The sequence below is a fragment of the Colobus angolensis genome, unplaced genomic scaffold (assembly GCF_000951035.1).
Source record: "Colobus angolensis palliatus isolate OR3802 unplaced genomic scaffold, Cang.pa_1.0 Scaffold131, whole genome shotgun sequence".
NCBI classification, from domain to species: Eukaryota; Metazoa; Chordata; class Mammalia; order Primates; family Cercopithecidae; genus Colobus; species Colobus angolensis.
Window position 1 is genome coordinate 6,710,513 of NW_012114364.1, and position 17,096 is coordinate 6,727,608.

The 17,096-nt window shown below is 36.7% G+C and overlaps 1 protein-coding gene across 2 annotated transcripts in view; it reads left to right on the forward strand.

Annotated features, from left to right (window-relative positions):
* Nucleotides 1–3,792, forward strand: part of TMTC2 (transmembrane and tetratricopeptide repeat containing 2) — a 460,161-nt gene extending 456,369 nt beyond the window's left edge. Inside the window, exons 12-13 of one of the 2 annotated variants that reach the window (XM_011934134.1) lie at nt 1,141–1,328; nt 3,540–3,792. In XM_011934134.1, the coding sequence (XP_011789524.1) occupies nt 1,141–1,320 (180 nt within the window). In that variant the 3' untranslated portion in view covers nt 1,321–1,328; nt 3,540–3,792. Of the gene's footprint in view, nt 1–1,140 lie in introns of both variants that reach the window. The other variant, XM_011934133.1, reaches the window with a different exon arrangement.
* Nucleotides 3,793–17,096: the final 13,304 nt, after the last annotated feature.

Consider the following 17,096-nt stretch of genomic DNA (forward strand, 5'->3'; position numbering starts at 1 on the left):
CTTGTGAAAATACCAAATCTTAGAAACAACTATGAATTATTTTGGACTGTAGCACAGAATTGAAGGACAATTAATAGTTGACACAATCAAATGAAAGTATAATCATAGCATAAACACTTTATCTGATATTTGAAATATGCATTTGTGTAACTGCCAAAATGTTATCTGCTGTTAGCCAGAATGTTCCAGGGACAGGAGCAGAACAGCCTTTATTTATAAAGAGCAAGCAAAATATATTTTCCTTTAGGAAGGACTTTTGCTGTTTTTAACTAATGTCTGAGAATTTGGGGATGAAAACCTTTGTATTAAACTAGTGCAACATAACTCATGCCGTTTAAAAAACACTTTTTCCCCATGCAATAGCTTTGTATTGCCATTATTATGCATTACTGAAAATTCTATGAGAATTACTTAACTATTTTTAATAAGTAATATAAAATTTTTCTTAGAAAGGTTTCATTTTTCTCTGCCATATTTTATCTATTTGGATTTTTTACTTCCCTGTATGGTAAACATTCATCATTAGAGGTTAAACACTGTTTGGCTTTTAAAAATAAAGACTTTTATCTTGTTGAACTACTCAGATTTGGGAAGGGCTTTAGTGGTTGCATTTTAATCTTTTTCAGGATTTTTACCCAAAGACATCAGTAAAATTTCATGGTTTATTTTAATTGTTTTGATTAAAAGCCTCGGATATTGCTAAGAAGAGAAAACAAATAATGAGTGGATATAGATTTGTCAACTTTACCCACTTATTTTTTATTTCTTGTCATTGAGCAGAAATTTTTAAAAATTCTTTCCATCTGAAATTGTATCACTTTTAAACGTTTTTTTCTCAAATACTACCATCTGATTAGGCTATTAGATCTTCATATGTTACCTATGCTTTCTCATTGAAGAAAAAAATACTCTTTCTCTAGATGCGTGTCCTTTTTAAAGCACAAAGTACACAGCAGGTGTTTGAAAACTTTCCATCTTCCTAGTTATCTTTATCTGTTTATATAAATTGCTAAATTGCTTTCATAAAATGCCTCTAGACATAAGGGAATCATTTGCATAAGTGGATGAAGATTTTTGTTTTCCATGAAGAAAAGTTTGAAATGGCCTCTTAATTGTTTTCCTTCCTTTCTCTTGTTGCAGTATCCCGCTGCTCTGATGAACCTGGGAGCCATTCTGCACCTCAATGGCAGACTGCAGAAGGCTGAGGCCAACTACCTGCGGGCCCTGCAGCTCAAGCCAGACGATGTCATCACACAGTCCAATCTCCGCAAACTGTGGAACATCATGGAAAAACAAGGCTTAAAGACTTCTAAGACCTGACACAGGAGGCAGAAGCCCATCCTCCTCCATTTTTAAAAGCTGGCTTCCTTAGCAGACAGAACTTCCCAGCAGTGCTATGACAAGAGCTGGTGTTAGACTTCAAGACCAGGGCAGAGGTCATAGAGGTCACTGCCACTTCTGGAAGAATCCACTTTACTGTAGGCACAGCTGTTAACACCAAAAAGGGGAAGGCCGGAAACCTCCTGGAGGATGTCATTGTTACCCACAGACTGTAAACCAGAGCACTTAAAACAGAATCTTTTGGCATTCTTAAAAGGGAGGGGTGGGTGTATAAGTCACAGATTTTGTTCATTTTCTGAGAGCTAATTTCAAAATTATCTTGTTCCTTAAACACTGTGAGAGGAAGTCAGAGTGTCCATTCAGCCATGGCAAATGATTAGGGTTAAGTGTTACTAGGGAGTGATAAACGCGTAGTGTGAGTCCCAGTGAGCCGCCGGTTGTCCTACGCTGCTGTCTTCCCTCTTTGGGACAGCCTGCTTATCAATTTCTGAAGCTTAGAACATTCTTTTTGTATTAATACTGTGTCAAGATCTGTCAGAATCTGCTATGTTTCTTGACCAGTGCACATAATGTTTTATGATTTGGATGTCAGAGGCTTCATTTTTTTGGGCATCATTTGCTTTTTATGTTCTGAAAAGGATATGGAGAGTAGAGCTAACCATACTTCACACTCGAATTGTGTGAGGGACTGGGGAGGCTTATATGTGTCAGGCAGGCTTTTTGTTAATTTTAATATCACCAATATTTTCCCCAAAACTGCCCAGTACAATTCATCATATTAATTCTTTTGAAATTAACTTGGAAAATGGGTATTCCTGGAGAATGTGCAAGCTTACATAAAGATAAAGGACAGGGAAGTTTGTAAGCCTTCCAGTTCCAATAACTAACCAACAGGTTATTAGACAAAAGGGAAGGTGTTTTGTGCTTCTCAGATGTTGCTGGTTTAGGAGTGTATGATAATGCTTGCCAGTGATTTTGTATTTTGGAAAGGGTAGGTATCGAATGTTAATCACTTTCTATTAAGTACCTAAACAGCAATGCTGATAAATGTTCAAGCAATTATTTTCATCTTATTTTGCTCTTCTCAAAAGGCATCAAAAACAACTTATTTGAAGCTACAATAGAGTGTAGCATTAGCCTGCGTGTTTCTAGGTCTTCTGCCAAGTGCTTTTCTCAGTTGAAAACCATTTCTCACTAGCAAATTTGGTATTTTATTTCATTACCTGTTAGTAACCACTTCAATGATCATTTCACAAGAAAAAGACTATTAATTAGGTAGAGAACAACATTATTGAACATTTTTTGGCTTGTAATCAAACTTTTCCGCTACAAATTAACTTCATAAAACACTAGTCCATTATCAACTTCTTCACAGAGAAAGCAGCTATACTATACCCTACATATTTATTTATTTATTATTCTACCATAGCAGAATAACAAAACTTGATGCATTAAGCCAGTTGTTTGCAACTGAAAATTACCTGTTTCTCCTTCCCTTTCACACTCCATGTATATATGATCAGCCTCTCCATTAAAAAGAAGCTGGACATGCAAATACATCATATTATGTTTTCTCCATATTTTATGTTTTTCTATGTATCTGAATACAGTGGGATAAATAATTGAAAGTAGTGTTCCTATGGCATTAGTGTTTTTGTGTGAAGGGTAAGTGTTAGTGAAAAAGGTTTTTCATGGCATTAATAAGAAAGCCCTTCTGTAATATATATATTATTTTGTAAACATTTCATTGAAGGGCCAAAAGTAAATTATAACTAAATCATTGTGTTTTCAGAATGATATTTAACAACAAACCCATGGTCAAACCAAAATAGTGGGTTGAAGTGTATTATTCATCTTTTAGTGCATTGGCAATTGCAAAAAAAAAAAAGAAATTTAATATAAGGCTATAGAGATTACTTCAGTGTCTAACATTTGTATTTATTTAAATAGTTATTGACCTATGATGACTTTCTAGTCTTAACATTTTATCTTTTTATTGTTGTTGTTCTTCCTTTCAAAGACCTGGTTCTTAATAGGTTCACTGAATGCACAGTTGAGGCACTTCTTGTGACACCAGTTCCCAAGTAGCGTTAATAATTGGGCCTGTGTCATAAAATGCACGGATCACTAATAACTAAATGTCCCTGACCCTTTTCACTACAGGGCTGGACTTAGTAACTGACCAACTTCGAGGGGAGGGTTGGGGTGGGGGGTGGGCGTTAAAACATGATCAAAAAATATCTCCGCTCAGGGATTTATGGTGGATTATTGCAGACAGTGCTAAAAATATAGAGCACAAGACAAGTTTACTAAATTAAAATTTTATTTTTTGAGAAACTGTTATTTGTATAAATTATCAAGATTTGTAGGCTTTCCTTTTGTAGAAATAATTGTTTTATGTGCCAGAGAATTTCAATTTTGTTTTCAACAATAAAGCATTGATAAGAAATATATTGTGTAAGCCGTTTTTAAATCTTCTACAGCAACAACACTTAAACTCTGGAATTTTAACGGAACTAGGTAAGAGGTTAAAAAGAGTAGAGGTTGAGCATGGAATAGAGACACATTGTAGTTAACATATAATTAATAATCATCGTTTTTAAAAGTTACTGTAAAGCAAGTAAGCATTGCCAATATCATCCGGTTTACCATATTTAGAAAAGATGACAAAGTTTGTTTTGTTTTCTTTGGTTGATGAACTAAGGGAAAAGATGCTGTGAAATAATCCAAGAAGGGCAAATGTGTAAGTTTCTGGCTTCAGCAGGTTGTTTGGTAAAAATGGCCATATTTAGAAGACACTGAATCTCTAGTTCTGGTCTGGGATGTAAGCACACCCTATTCTGCTGAGAAATGTGGGTGCAGCGCATTCAGGAGTCAGTTATAAGGTCCTAGACATAGTGCAAAGTGACAGAGAATTCAGCAGTCTTACTAAAATTGTTATGTCACGTGATTATATATTGCCTGTTTCCTCTATTATGGGATAAAAGTTAGCTGTGAGGACTTTTATGTTAAACATCCTATGGATGTGTGAGGTTATTTTCCACTTTTACAAATAAGGAAACTGAGACTCAGAGGTATGAAACAACCTACCCAATGTCACTAAGCTAGCAAGCAGCAAGCCTGTCCCCACGTTGTCTGATGATGTGTCCTGGGTCATGTGGGCACTCAGTCATTGAACCAGAGGTCTGGGTATCAACCCTCTTGGCAGTTCTCTAGCGCCTTCCTTTCCACAAATCCCATTCTCTACCTCTCTCTCTGCAGACGATCATGTCACTGTACTTGGAAATCAATGAAGGCAGGAACCATATTTTTTGGGGGAACTTTATTCTCCAGCCCAGCACATTGTTGAGTAGAAGACCCTAAAATATATCGTAAATGAAAATTCTATCTGTCATGTGCTTATGAGATATGATTTTTTAAAGTCACTTTCTAAAACAGTTAAGATTTGGGGATTTGCTGATTTAGTATTTTCACCTGAGTGATACCAGTTTTTCACATAGTATGTTTTTCCAGTAAAAAGAAAGAAAATACCTCTAAGTCTTGGCTGTTCTTTCTATTACAAGGAAAGGAATTGGGTTTCCATAAACAATCTCAGAATTAGGATAATTTCAATTTATTTTTATGTACCTTTGTAATATGATTTCTCAATTTAAATATTTTCATTACTATAGAATGTGCTTCCTACTATTCAAAACTCAACTAATTTTAATAAAAGGGCATTGCTACAAAAAATGGCTTATGCATTGGAACTATTACACACTGTAAAGCTAGAGCAAGCTGAATGGTAATGCAATTGTGCTATTATGCTTAGTTTTGCAGTAGAGAAAGATGCATGTGTATTAAGACTTTTAACTTGCTGTGTCATTTTGGGTGGTCTTCCTGCAGGATGCAATCAGAGAGGCCTTAAGAGTCAACTTTCATTCCATCTGCCACTTCACCACATACTGGCCTTTTGTTGTTGTTGTTCTGTAGAGATTTGAGATTTTTTTTTTTTTTTTTTTTTCTCCTTGGAGGACTGCTGGGTTTAAATTTCTTGTTAACTTGAAATTCCTGTGAAGTTTTTCTTCTACATTTCCCAAAACCTTCCCCCAACTTCTTACAGCTGCTCTATGATTTTATTGTGCTATTTAATTGTCTGCTTCCAAAGAGTGGAGAGATATACTAACTACTTTTTTAGCTAGAAAATTCTTGGATCAAATGAGAAAGTTATAAATGTATGAGACAATGTGGTGGGGTCATTAAAAAATACCTATAGGAATCTAAGTTAATATAGTATCTAAAATGGTATTTGGGAAAAGTTTCTGGAGGTTCCCAAAAGGAGAGAGGCAAGGTGGAGAGAGAAGGGATAGACGCATGGAAAATTGACTGTTAATTGTCCTTAATAATTATTAAGCTTTTGTTGGAGAGGTAGAGGATTTGATTAGAACAGTTTGAGACTGTCTATTCTTTTTGGTTGCCCAATAATCTACCAAGATAGGGTCTCTGTATTGGAAAAGAAAGTGCAACAAGTGAGTGAATAATACAACCACAGGAGAGGCTGGAAAAATGTGCAACCGATTTGAAGTCTAGACTAGAACTAGCTATCTGTTCTGATAGGAAATAGATTTAATTTTTCTCCTACCTTTTTTGGATTGACAGGTTTATCACTTATTCAAGGCAAAGCTATCAACCTTTCTCTAGTCAGATAGAGTGAATAGAGTGCTATGTTTCGAGTAATAGCTCGGTATTGTAGAAACACTTTTTCTAATAGTTTTCTATCATGTCTCTTTCCTTTCCATCCTAGTAGACTCAAAATAAAATAAACCCTGAGTCCTTTCTCTTGGCAATATCATTGAACAACTAGAGACTACAACAAAAGTTTTGAAAAATGTATTGAGGGAGAAATCAAGCAATTTAGTGTCTTTTTTACAACTGGATATTTCTCTCATATAGTATAAAAGACAATTTAATACCAGAAAATCAGAATTGATGAGGGATGAGGGGGCAAGTGTATGTGTGTAGGGTGTGGAAATAGTGATTACCTTTCATTTTAATGTGGGCCCTTTTTCTGATTTCATTTAGCATGTACTGGCCATATTGACTCGAACCACAATTAGCTTTTTCATTCTGAAGACAACTTATTAAGTAAGTAGAGCCAATTAGTAATCTCAGTAGGTTTTTTTTTCATTTTTTTTGTGCTATTTTAAATATGTTGTTATGCTGAATGTCTGTGGACATTTTATGCTTTCTTTACAATGATAACTTACTATTCTATAAATGTGCCTTTGCCATGTAGTATATTAATGATAATTTGGGAAATTTCACTGGAATTATGTTTCAGAGTATATTTTTAAAAAACTGTCCTATGCCAATAAATATTTTGATGTTACTACATGCTATTAAAATGTTATGATTTTGCATTATATGCTATGGAAGAGTATAACGTTTTGTTTTATTAGAACCCCTTGATGATATTTATCATCATTACCCATTACCCTGTTAGTGATATTTCTAAAATGTAATTATACCAGCAAAGCATATATTTTCCTATAAAATTAGTTAAGGAAGTTTCTTGGTTAATTTGTTCTCACTGCTGTTTATAGAACCAATTATTGTTTGAACTCCTATTTCAAATTTTTGCTTTTTGAGTGATGATGAGGATGAGTTAATCTGTTACTATTTCTCAAGTAGCCAAAAAGTGATAAACTCTTAGAAATCAATCACAATATTAGAGAGCAAGAGAAAACACAGATTTGGTCTAGGCATCATACAAATGAGGAAGGTGTAGCTTAGGGCAGTTAATTGATATGGCTAATCTTACTCATTCACAGAAGAGCCAATGTAACACATAAAATGTTGAGGTAATAGCTGCAGGTTGTATCCTGCAAAGCCCAGTACTAACCAGAACTTGTGAAATCATCTCTTCTTTAGAGCAGAGGGAAAACAGAGCTCCAATTAAGTTCATATGGGGTCCCTGGTTTAAGTCAGAAAATCGTAATTTTAGGACAGATTTATGAGTCATACCTAACCAAACAAAGCTAGTCTAAGTAAAAGTGGAACATAGAAGCAATAAGATATATTAAACCATTTCCAAAGATCCAAAACACTGCTTGGGTATATCTTCTGACTTGTCTGTGATGCATCAGTGGTCCAAGTTTCATTTGCCTATTGCAGACTGGTGCAATGTGCAAGATCCCACCAGACATAACAAGTCAGATGTGATCCTTCATGATGAAATAAACTATTTTTTTAGGCTATTTTTTTGTAAAATTAAAGTTTTTTGGAGCATACTAGCTAAATGAAAACTCTTTATAGGCCAGAGAATAATTGTAAAATATTAACAGCATGTCACTTTTCTATTGCAGTGTAACAGTAAATACATTTCCTCCTAGTGTTTATGATTATTAGCTAATCTATTTGATTCCCTTTCATCAACTTTGTCCACTTTCTCTGTTATATGTACATGTGCACACACACAAACACATTAAAAAAAAAAAACCTGCATGCCTGGGAAGTCCATAGCTAAATCAATCTTAAGTATCAATCTTTAGTATCTTGATCCTCCAGGAGAGAAAGTCATTATAAGGAATGAGACATAATGTGAAATGTCTTGATTAAAAGAGGAAATAAAGTGTCATCAACCCTTTGTCCTTGGGTGAATGATTTAGATCCAGACAAGCAAGGGTCAGAGGAGATGAAGGCAGACATTTCTTAAGATACTGTTATAAATATCTTGGCACATTTCCTTTCACATTGTCCTATGCTGCCGCAATCAAGCTGCTGCTGTGATTCACCAAATCAACTCTTTATATAGGGTACTTTTCTGTCCTTATTCTAGGAAAGAAATACCACTTGGAGAAAGAGGAGATAACACAAATGTAGCTTTGTACTTCTTCATTTTCCAGATAAGAAAAATTACCAAGTTGACCTTTAAATATCTTGGTTTTAAATGTATTTTGTCTTGGGGACATTAGCCAATGATCAAACAATATAGATTATTGAATATAGGAAGGAACACACTCGGTAATTCTGAATACTGGATGAATACCCCACTGGAAGACTCCAATTATATCAGCTTTCTTTTTTGGCTTTAGCCCCTCAGGTGACATTTTATCCCCTAACATGGCAACTTCATTCAACTTGCTCCTTGGAATTTCAGCGCAGTGGGGCCCTTCCCATAAATATAAATCTGAATGAATAGGGTTTTAATGATTTCATTCCTTCGCTCTCAAGGAAATGTTTTTCTGTTGTAATTATATTTTTTACATGCAGAGTATTTTACAGTTCTCAAAGGGTTTCATATCTTTTCTATTTACCTCTTTAAAACAATCTGCCAAAATAGACAGGAGAAACACATTAATTCTCAAATCAAGCTCCAGATGAGGATTCAGAAGCTCAGAATGACTGTATGACTTGTCCAAGATTACATTCAGTATGAAAACACATCTGTCTCCTAATCTTACAGCTTTGATCTAAACCTAGAGCAGTATGGAGGGGTATGAGCATGATCAATACATTAGAGGAGTCCTGCCTCCTTTCTTAGTCCCTTAGCCTTTCAAGTTCAGATATGATGCAAAAGTGTTACCATTTGAAAAACTTTTATTCCTAACTGGAGACTGTTTCCAACTACATCTGTATAGGGTGAGAGGGTTGAGGAAGGAGGAGAGTGTCACTCTAATGTAAGGATACATGTGCTCACAAAAATTATTTCGCTTCTGTCCAATCACCTTACTTTTGTTTACCAGTCTTAGGAGTTTAAATTGCTTCTGTTTAAAATGTACCTATTGAAGCTTTCTCTTGCAATCTAGGTATCAGCGGAGCTCAGCCTGACTTTAGGCCGTTCCATGTTTCTATAGGATGCCTGGTACTATTTTCCAGTTTTGGTGAGTATCAGGCTCTTGCATTCTGAAGCTCTTGAGTTTCTTCTTCTAATGATCTCTTCTGGCTTTTTCTTTGTATTCTTCCATTCACCAACTGAATAACAGAGACTCTTTTCTGATTTCCCTGAAATCACTGGCACAGGCCGACATTAAGGGTTTATAGTGGCAGAGTGGTATTAATTAGACAACTTAAATTGAATATTGAACAAACCGGTTCTTGATATTTCTCTAGCTGCCAACGAGAATTTCCCACTGGTTGCCCATTGCCATGGGTTTTATGCCCCTAGAAGACAGGGTTCTCTCCCATGCTCAGTTCAATCTCAAAACTGCTATTACCTTCTTATGCAAAGGTCTCCAGACCCGTCCTACTATACAGAAAGTGATTTTCCAAGTGTTTTCCTGAAGCAGAGTTAAAAAACCTGCAGCCGGCCGGGGGCGGGGCCTCGTGCCTGTAATCCCAGCACTTTGGAAGGCCGAGACGGGTGGATCACGAGGTCAGGAGATCGAGACCATCCTGGCTAACACGGTGAAACCCCGTCTCTACTAAAAAATACAAAAATCTAGCCGGGCGAGGTGGCGGGCGCCTGTAGTCCCAGCTACTCCGGAGGCTGAGGCAGGAGAATGGCGTGAACCCGGGAGGCGGAGCTTGCAGTGAGCTGAGATCCGGCCACTGCACTCCAGCCCGGGCGACAGAGCGAGACTCCGTCTCAAAAAAAAAAAAAAAAAAAAAAAAAACCTGCAGCCTACAGAGTAGATGTAGCCTCTGCACATGTTTTTAAAAATGTAAGCATACATTTAGGACTCTGGAGGGTTTTTTGTTTGGCTGGTTGGTTTGGTTTTTTAATCTGAGTTTCTAGATTTTCTTAACATACAAAATATCTGGCAATGGCGGTGGCGGGGGGGCACGTCTCTGCATGGCAACAGTGAGAGTTAGCGGACTAGCTGCTATTCCATTTAGATGGGACTTAAATCTCGCATTTGTCACTCTCCCGAATACCCCTGCTTCTACCTGACCTCCAGAGGCATTTGAGTATAAGATTCCTCTTATCAAAGACAATTCTTCTCTTCATAGGTGACTTTGACGTTCGCTGTTAACATGTCTGTTTTTTCTGTACTACTTGGTCTTGTAAAGATGCATTGAAATGTTCAAAAATGATTGTTACCTAGAGTTTTTTTAAATATTTGACCATTTCTTTAGGATTAAAAATTCCATCATGGCAATGTTTTAATTGTTATTTTAATAACAATAAAGTCTGCAGATGAATTGGAGAAATAAGAGGCAATATTGTGAAACATGTCTTTCTATTTCTCTCAAAAAACAAATTCATATATAGCCTGGCTCATAAAACTTAATTACTCATTGGTGTTTGGCTAATGGATTTTTGCAATTCATCATACTAGAAAAAAGACTCCCTTCTTATGCATTGTATTTCTCAAAATGAGTTATTTTTCATATCCCTTATCTTGCAACCTTATACTATTCAGCTGCATTTATACAAATAGCTTTAAATGCCTTCTACTGCAGTATTTAATTCTGATTGATGGAAACTGAGACTTAAACCTACAAAGAGTATGCTGCTGTGGTAACAAAAAAAAAAGAGACAGATGTTTAAGAACATACATACTCTATTGAAACTTTTTAACTTTACTGGAAATAATGGATGAACACCAATAAAGTAGCCCCTATGCAAGAATTTTGCTCTTGAATTTGGCGCATTTGGTAGGTGGCGGGAGAGGTCAATTAATCAGAAACAGTAACCTTTGAATTCATAAATACCTGATATATGTAAATTGTGAGGTGAATAAAGTCGGTTTACTTAACCACCTTCTGTTCAGAAGTCCATGCCAAACCCTATTAAAAGCTCCATCAGTTTAGGAATTTCTTATCTGAAGGGTCTGTTTGCCCTCTCTCTCCCCAAAATTGTCTTCAATAGAGTGAACTTGATTAATGGGCTGTTTCATTTTTCAGGATAAAGCTAACATTTTCCTTTTACCAGAAACACTAGCAAATTACTTGATTAATATCAAAAAGCTCTCATTCACACATAACCTTTGAATAAACAAGTTGTGATACTGCTGGCAACATGCTAAGAGGTATTCCTGTAAGTAGGCTATAAAGGAAATTGCCTTTGTAATTAAATGTATAAAGAGGGAACCTGTTTTTGCTTGCTCAAATCTATTTTTTTTTTCTCTTGTAAGTGAAGAATATATAATGAGGTTGGACCAAAGCAGAATGCAAAAATTCTTTATCTATGCTAAGGTTTTATTTGCATTTCTGTCACCTCTGGAAGCCCAGGAAGAAAACTGTGAAACATTTATGAAACTTGAATGCTTGAATGGAGTTTCTAATTCTTAATTTTAAGGCTTTCCAACGTTTTCTTTTCCTTTTTTTTTCTTTTTTTTTTTTTAGATAGTCTCGCTCTGTCACGCAGACTGAAATGAAGTGGTGCGATCTTGGTTCACTGCAGCCTTGGCCTCCTGGGTTTGAGTGATTCTCGTGCCTCAGCCTCCCGAGTAGCTGAGATTACAAATGTGTGCCACTATGCCTAATTTTTGTAGTTTTAATAGAGATGGAGTTTTGCCATGTTGACCAGGCTGGTCTCAAACTCCTGGCCTCAAGTGATCTACCCATCTCAGCCTCCCAAAGTGCCGGGATTACAGGTATGAGCCACCGTGCCTGCTCTCTAGCTTTCTTTTAAAGTTTGACAATAAGAGTTGATCAATCACATGTTGATTGAAAAATACCTACACCTCCAAAAGACTTTCCTAATAATTAATTACCTGAAAACCAGAGTTGGAATATAAGGTGTTCTAATGTGGCAGCAAAGAAAGGCCTTTGAATAAGAAAAGATTCTATATTAAAATGCAGGGAGGAGAAATGAATTAAAATATTATGCCCTGATCATATACAAAATACGATATAAAAGTCTTACTTCATGTAGAAAATTAAACTACCCTTTACTGAAAATTAATTGCCTATCTACTATTCATTTCTCTCCTACAGATAATTGCTGAAACACCACATGCAATAGCACTTTGCCCAGATCCAGTCAATGGGTTGTCATTAGTCCAAGCCAGAGGTTGGCAAACTATGGGCTTGTAGGCTAAACCAGGCCCACCATTTATGAGCAAGGTTGGTTTGTACATTGCTAAATGGTTGAAAAAAATCAAAAGAGGAATATTTCATCATATGTGAAAGTTATATTAAATTTAATTGTCCATAAAATTTATAAGAACACAGCCACACTCAGTCTTTAACGTATTGACTATGGCCGCTTTTGTGCTACAATGGCAAGATTGGGTGATTACAACAGAGACTGGCCATATGGTCTGCAAAGCTTACAATATTTACTATCTAGCCTGTTACCAAAAAAAGTTTGTCAACCCCTGGTCTAGGCCAATTGTGATACTCTTGTATCTTTCTTTTCCAGGCTCCAATCCAGCTGGCAGTGCCCATGTGACAGTGAAACACAAGCAGAGGTCTGCCAGAAGGAATTCTGGAAAAGCTTGGCTTTCTTCATATAAGGCTGGCATCTTAACTCCCTTTCCGGCCTTGAATTTGAAAGTAAAATCTGGATGTCAGAACAGCCATCTTGCAACCATGGGGTGATGAATATAAAAATAAAAGCCAGCACCAGGAGGGGTAAGTAACTTAGTCCCTGATAGGATTGTTGAGCAGCTGAACCAAGGCCAATACGTGCTTACTTCCAGACTTCCTCTTATGTGAGAAAAATTAACCCTCCTCTCTGTAAGACATTCTTCAGTGGGCACGCATTGAGTCACTTACAGGCTAATGTCTTCTTTACTCACCTTACCTCCTCTTTCTTTCCTTTAGGCACAACCTATTTGTTCTTAATATTTATAAAGAGAGTTGTGGGGGCCAGAGGACCCATCCTGATATTCTTTCACTAAACAGTGATTAGGTAGCCATCTCATATCTTCATAGCCAAAGCCACACTTGAATTTGCTTATCAGTAAAAAACCTAGTATCCCCAGCAGCATTATTTTGATGTTTGGGGGAATGGCTATGAGAACAGTCTAGTTCTCTTTGTTACTATAAATAGCTCATGGCAGAAGGACATCTACATTGTTCCTCCTACATCCTCTCCACTCAAGTTAGATGTCCCATCCTCTGTTCTCCCATAATGTTTAGGTCATGATGGTATCACACTCATTACACTATATTTAGATATTATGTTAGATTATGCACTCAACTGTGGATGCCTTATGGACATCAACCATGTGTTACCCATCTGTGTCACTAGCATCTAGCATAGTGCCCCAGATATTATAGATGGTGAAGGAAAGAAGGCAGTTGTCATATAAAAGAATACAATGTGGAAGACAACAAATATATTTGTTAATTTATTAGACATTTATTGAGTGCTCAGTATATGCCTTTCTCTAGGTGATGGGGATAAAGTGATGAATAAAACCAGTATCATAACAAAAGCAAGCATTTACTGAATTCTTCCTAAATTCTAAGATAGAATTCTAAGCACTTTATATATATTGACTTAATTAATCTTCACAGTACTCTGTCATTCCCATTTCAGAGATGAAAAACCTGATGCACAGAGAAGTTAAGTAACTTGCACAAGATTACACAGCTAAAAGTGATAGAGTTGGATCTCTGTCCATATTCAAGTGCGTAATTCCAGGATATTTACTACCATACTTTCAAGCTGCTTCTCTGATGCATTAGGTGCAGGGAATACAATATGAAGAAAACAATTGCCCTCCATTATGGGATTCCAAAGCAGAATAAGGTAAGATACAGTTTGCATATTGGAGGAGAGAAAGTCAAGGGTCATTCCACTGGGTTTCAATTTCTGGCTGCAGCAGATACTGTGTACTTCTCAGTATGTTACATAACCGTTCTGTGTCTCAGTTTCCTTATAAATGAATTGGAATAATAATATCTAACTCAGAGTGGTTATTAGGATTGCATGCATTAATATACGTAAAGTACTTAAAACAATGCCTGGAATATTTTAAGTTTAAACCAAGGGTTGAGTATGATTATTACTATTGTTGTGGATGGTTTTATAATTATTATAGTACATAATAATAATAGCTATTACCATTATCCTTATATGTAAGGCACAGGTAGTCAGATCATAAATGGTGTAACAAAAATTATATAATTGAAGTGACTGAATGTTAAACAGGTGTATTTGTCCGAGTTCTCCAGAGAAACAACCAATAAGATGTGTGTGTGGGTGTTTTTGCATGAGTCTGTGTGTATATGTATGTATGTATTTCTAGTGTGTGTGTGTGTGTGTGTGTGTGTGTGTGTATTTGTTATAAGGAATTGGCAATTATAGAGGCTAAGAAATCACAAGAGGTCTGCAGTTGGCAAACTGGAGACCCAAGAGAGCCAATGGTATAGTTCCAGTCTGGCACAGTAGCTCCCTTGTTTGTCTGTTGATTCAGAGGCATGAGAAGACTGAAGTGGCCGGATGGCCATCTTAGCTTCCAGTAATGGAATCATTGTTGTGTCTCTTGATGGAAACCTTCCTCCCTTTGGAACTAGGCTAGCAGAGCATAAGGTCGTGGGAACAGGAAGAAAAAAAATTGCTAGTGGGTTTTTACGAGTAATAACGAATCAATAATGAATGTGGCAACTCTGTTTTCCAACCCTTGATTTCTGGACCTGTAAATCTTGGCTGTAGATAAGCATCACCATATATCATATTGGATGCTGAATTTGCACATATATAGCCTTCAGAAGAACCTTGCCCCAGCCCTGCAAGGTATTGCCACCAAGCTGTCACTGTAACTGAGTCTTCAAAAACCTATTCCACCGTTCTATCAAGCTAGCTGCTTCATGATGCTGGGGGACGTGGTAATAACAGTGAATTCTATGAGCATAGGCCATTTGCCACACTTATTTTGCTATAAAAGATCCAAGCTATGCTGTGTGGAATACCGTGACAGCAGATAAGGCATTCTGTAAGTCTATGGGTAGTAGTTTTAGCAGTGTTCTCTACGAATTCAAGATGGTCTCTTATATAGAGTCATCGAGTGCTTAGCCATGTCTATTGTATGCATGTTAAAGTTATTGCTTATATAAACAAGACTTTTATTTTAAGACTTTTATTTTATGACCACATTCTTGATCCTCTGACTTCGTGGATTTTAAAAGTTTTATATTGTGTTATGTTAATGCCAGGAGGAAGCAATGTGACGATGGAAAGACAGGGATAAAACTATCACCGCCATGGGGGAATATGTCTGATGAAACAGGGAGAACAGTTTTATCTTGAGCTGTTTTTCAATGGACAGAAAGTAGGAGTTTGAGACCTGGAACCAGGAGAGAAATGAGCCTTGAAGGAGGAAGAGGCAAAGACTCCAGTGGTGTGCCTCAGCCTAGGCCTGGGAAAACTGGGAGGACTCAAGCTCAAAGAAACAACCATAGTAGGCCATTAAGTCTAAGCGCTAGAGGTGAAATCAAAAGTGAGAAAAAAGGGCCCTGAATCAGAAGCTGGATCCAGCCATGCAGTGGTTAAAAATGCGGGGGCAAATGAAGGTAATGGAAGCAACTAATTCCTCAATGTTATGTGACAAGCCTCAATTAAAATATAACAGAAGCCTATCTTACAATCTATTACTATGCAATAAAGTTAAAATGAAGACTAAACTGGGTTTATGTCAGCGCAGCTGTCGCATTCCAGTCCCGTCACTATACAGCTGCATCATTCTTTTCAAACCAATTAGGAGTCCTTCTTCTCAGCTTCCTCTTACATAAAACAACACATCGTTACTTAGTGCTAAGAGCCAAAGCTAAGTATCAGCAATCTCTAGGTCCTCCTCCAACCCTTGACCTCGGAAAACAGATCTTCATTTTTTTTTCCACTGTTAAATGTAGATAATGTGGAAATTAAACATATAATGTATCTGGAGCACTTAGCAGAACTCCATGACATTTCAAAATATTCTATAATGGTAGTCGTTTAAAAATAAAGTGTTGAGGTAAGTGATCTTTAAAGTCTCATGTAGTCCAAAAATTCTTATTCTTTGAAGTGACTCATTTTTCATGTGAAGTTTCAATAAGCGTTACTCTTTTATCAGAGTTTGCTAGAAGCATATATCTCTGAATCACGTAACTGACTATATATTTGGCAAAACCACTAGGGAATCCAAGTAAAAGAAATGCAAATCGACAGCAAAACTGACTATAAAAGTTTGTAAATCCTTTTAAAAGAATAAACTACAGATGAAAACCTTTGCCTTGGTTTCATATGAAACGTAGATTAAGACAAACACTTAAACCAAAATACTACAGTGTAAAGGAAAAGTACATAAACTCTCTCTAACTCTCTCTCCCCCCTCATTCTGTTTTGCAAAACACAATAATAATTCTAATAAGAAATGAATTGGAAGTTACATTGGATCACAAGAGAATATTTACAAGAGAGTATGAAAAAAGATGACTTTTCAAATTAGTCTCTTTGAAGTTTATAGGAAGAAACGCAGAAAACTTTTTCTAGGGGACATGTTGTTTTTGTGGGAGTGGTAGGCGAGTGCTGTTTCTGTGTGGGTGGAGTCTGTCATGGATGATCCTGATAGATTCTTGGCTGCTGCCAAAGGGTAGAAGAAGAATTGGGGATGGGATAGAGGCAGGAATCACCTTTTACTGATGACCTAGTAAGTAATCAAAACTATGGCAGAAACTTCACTATGTTTTCTCACTTAATCTTTAATATCCTGAAAGGCAGTTCCATTCTTTCAAATTTAGCAGATGGAAACCAAGATTACAAGAATTGCAAGAATTAAGTAACTGCCCAGGATTCAACTATTTATAGATAAGCAGATACATGGTGATTAGAAAATGACTTTGGCCGGGCGCGGTGGCTCAAGCCTATAATCCCAGCACTTTGGGAGGCCGAGACG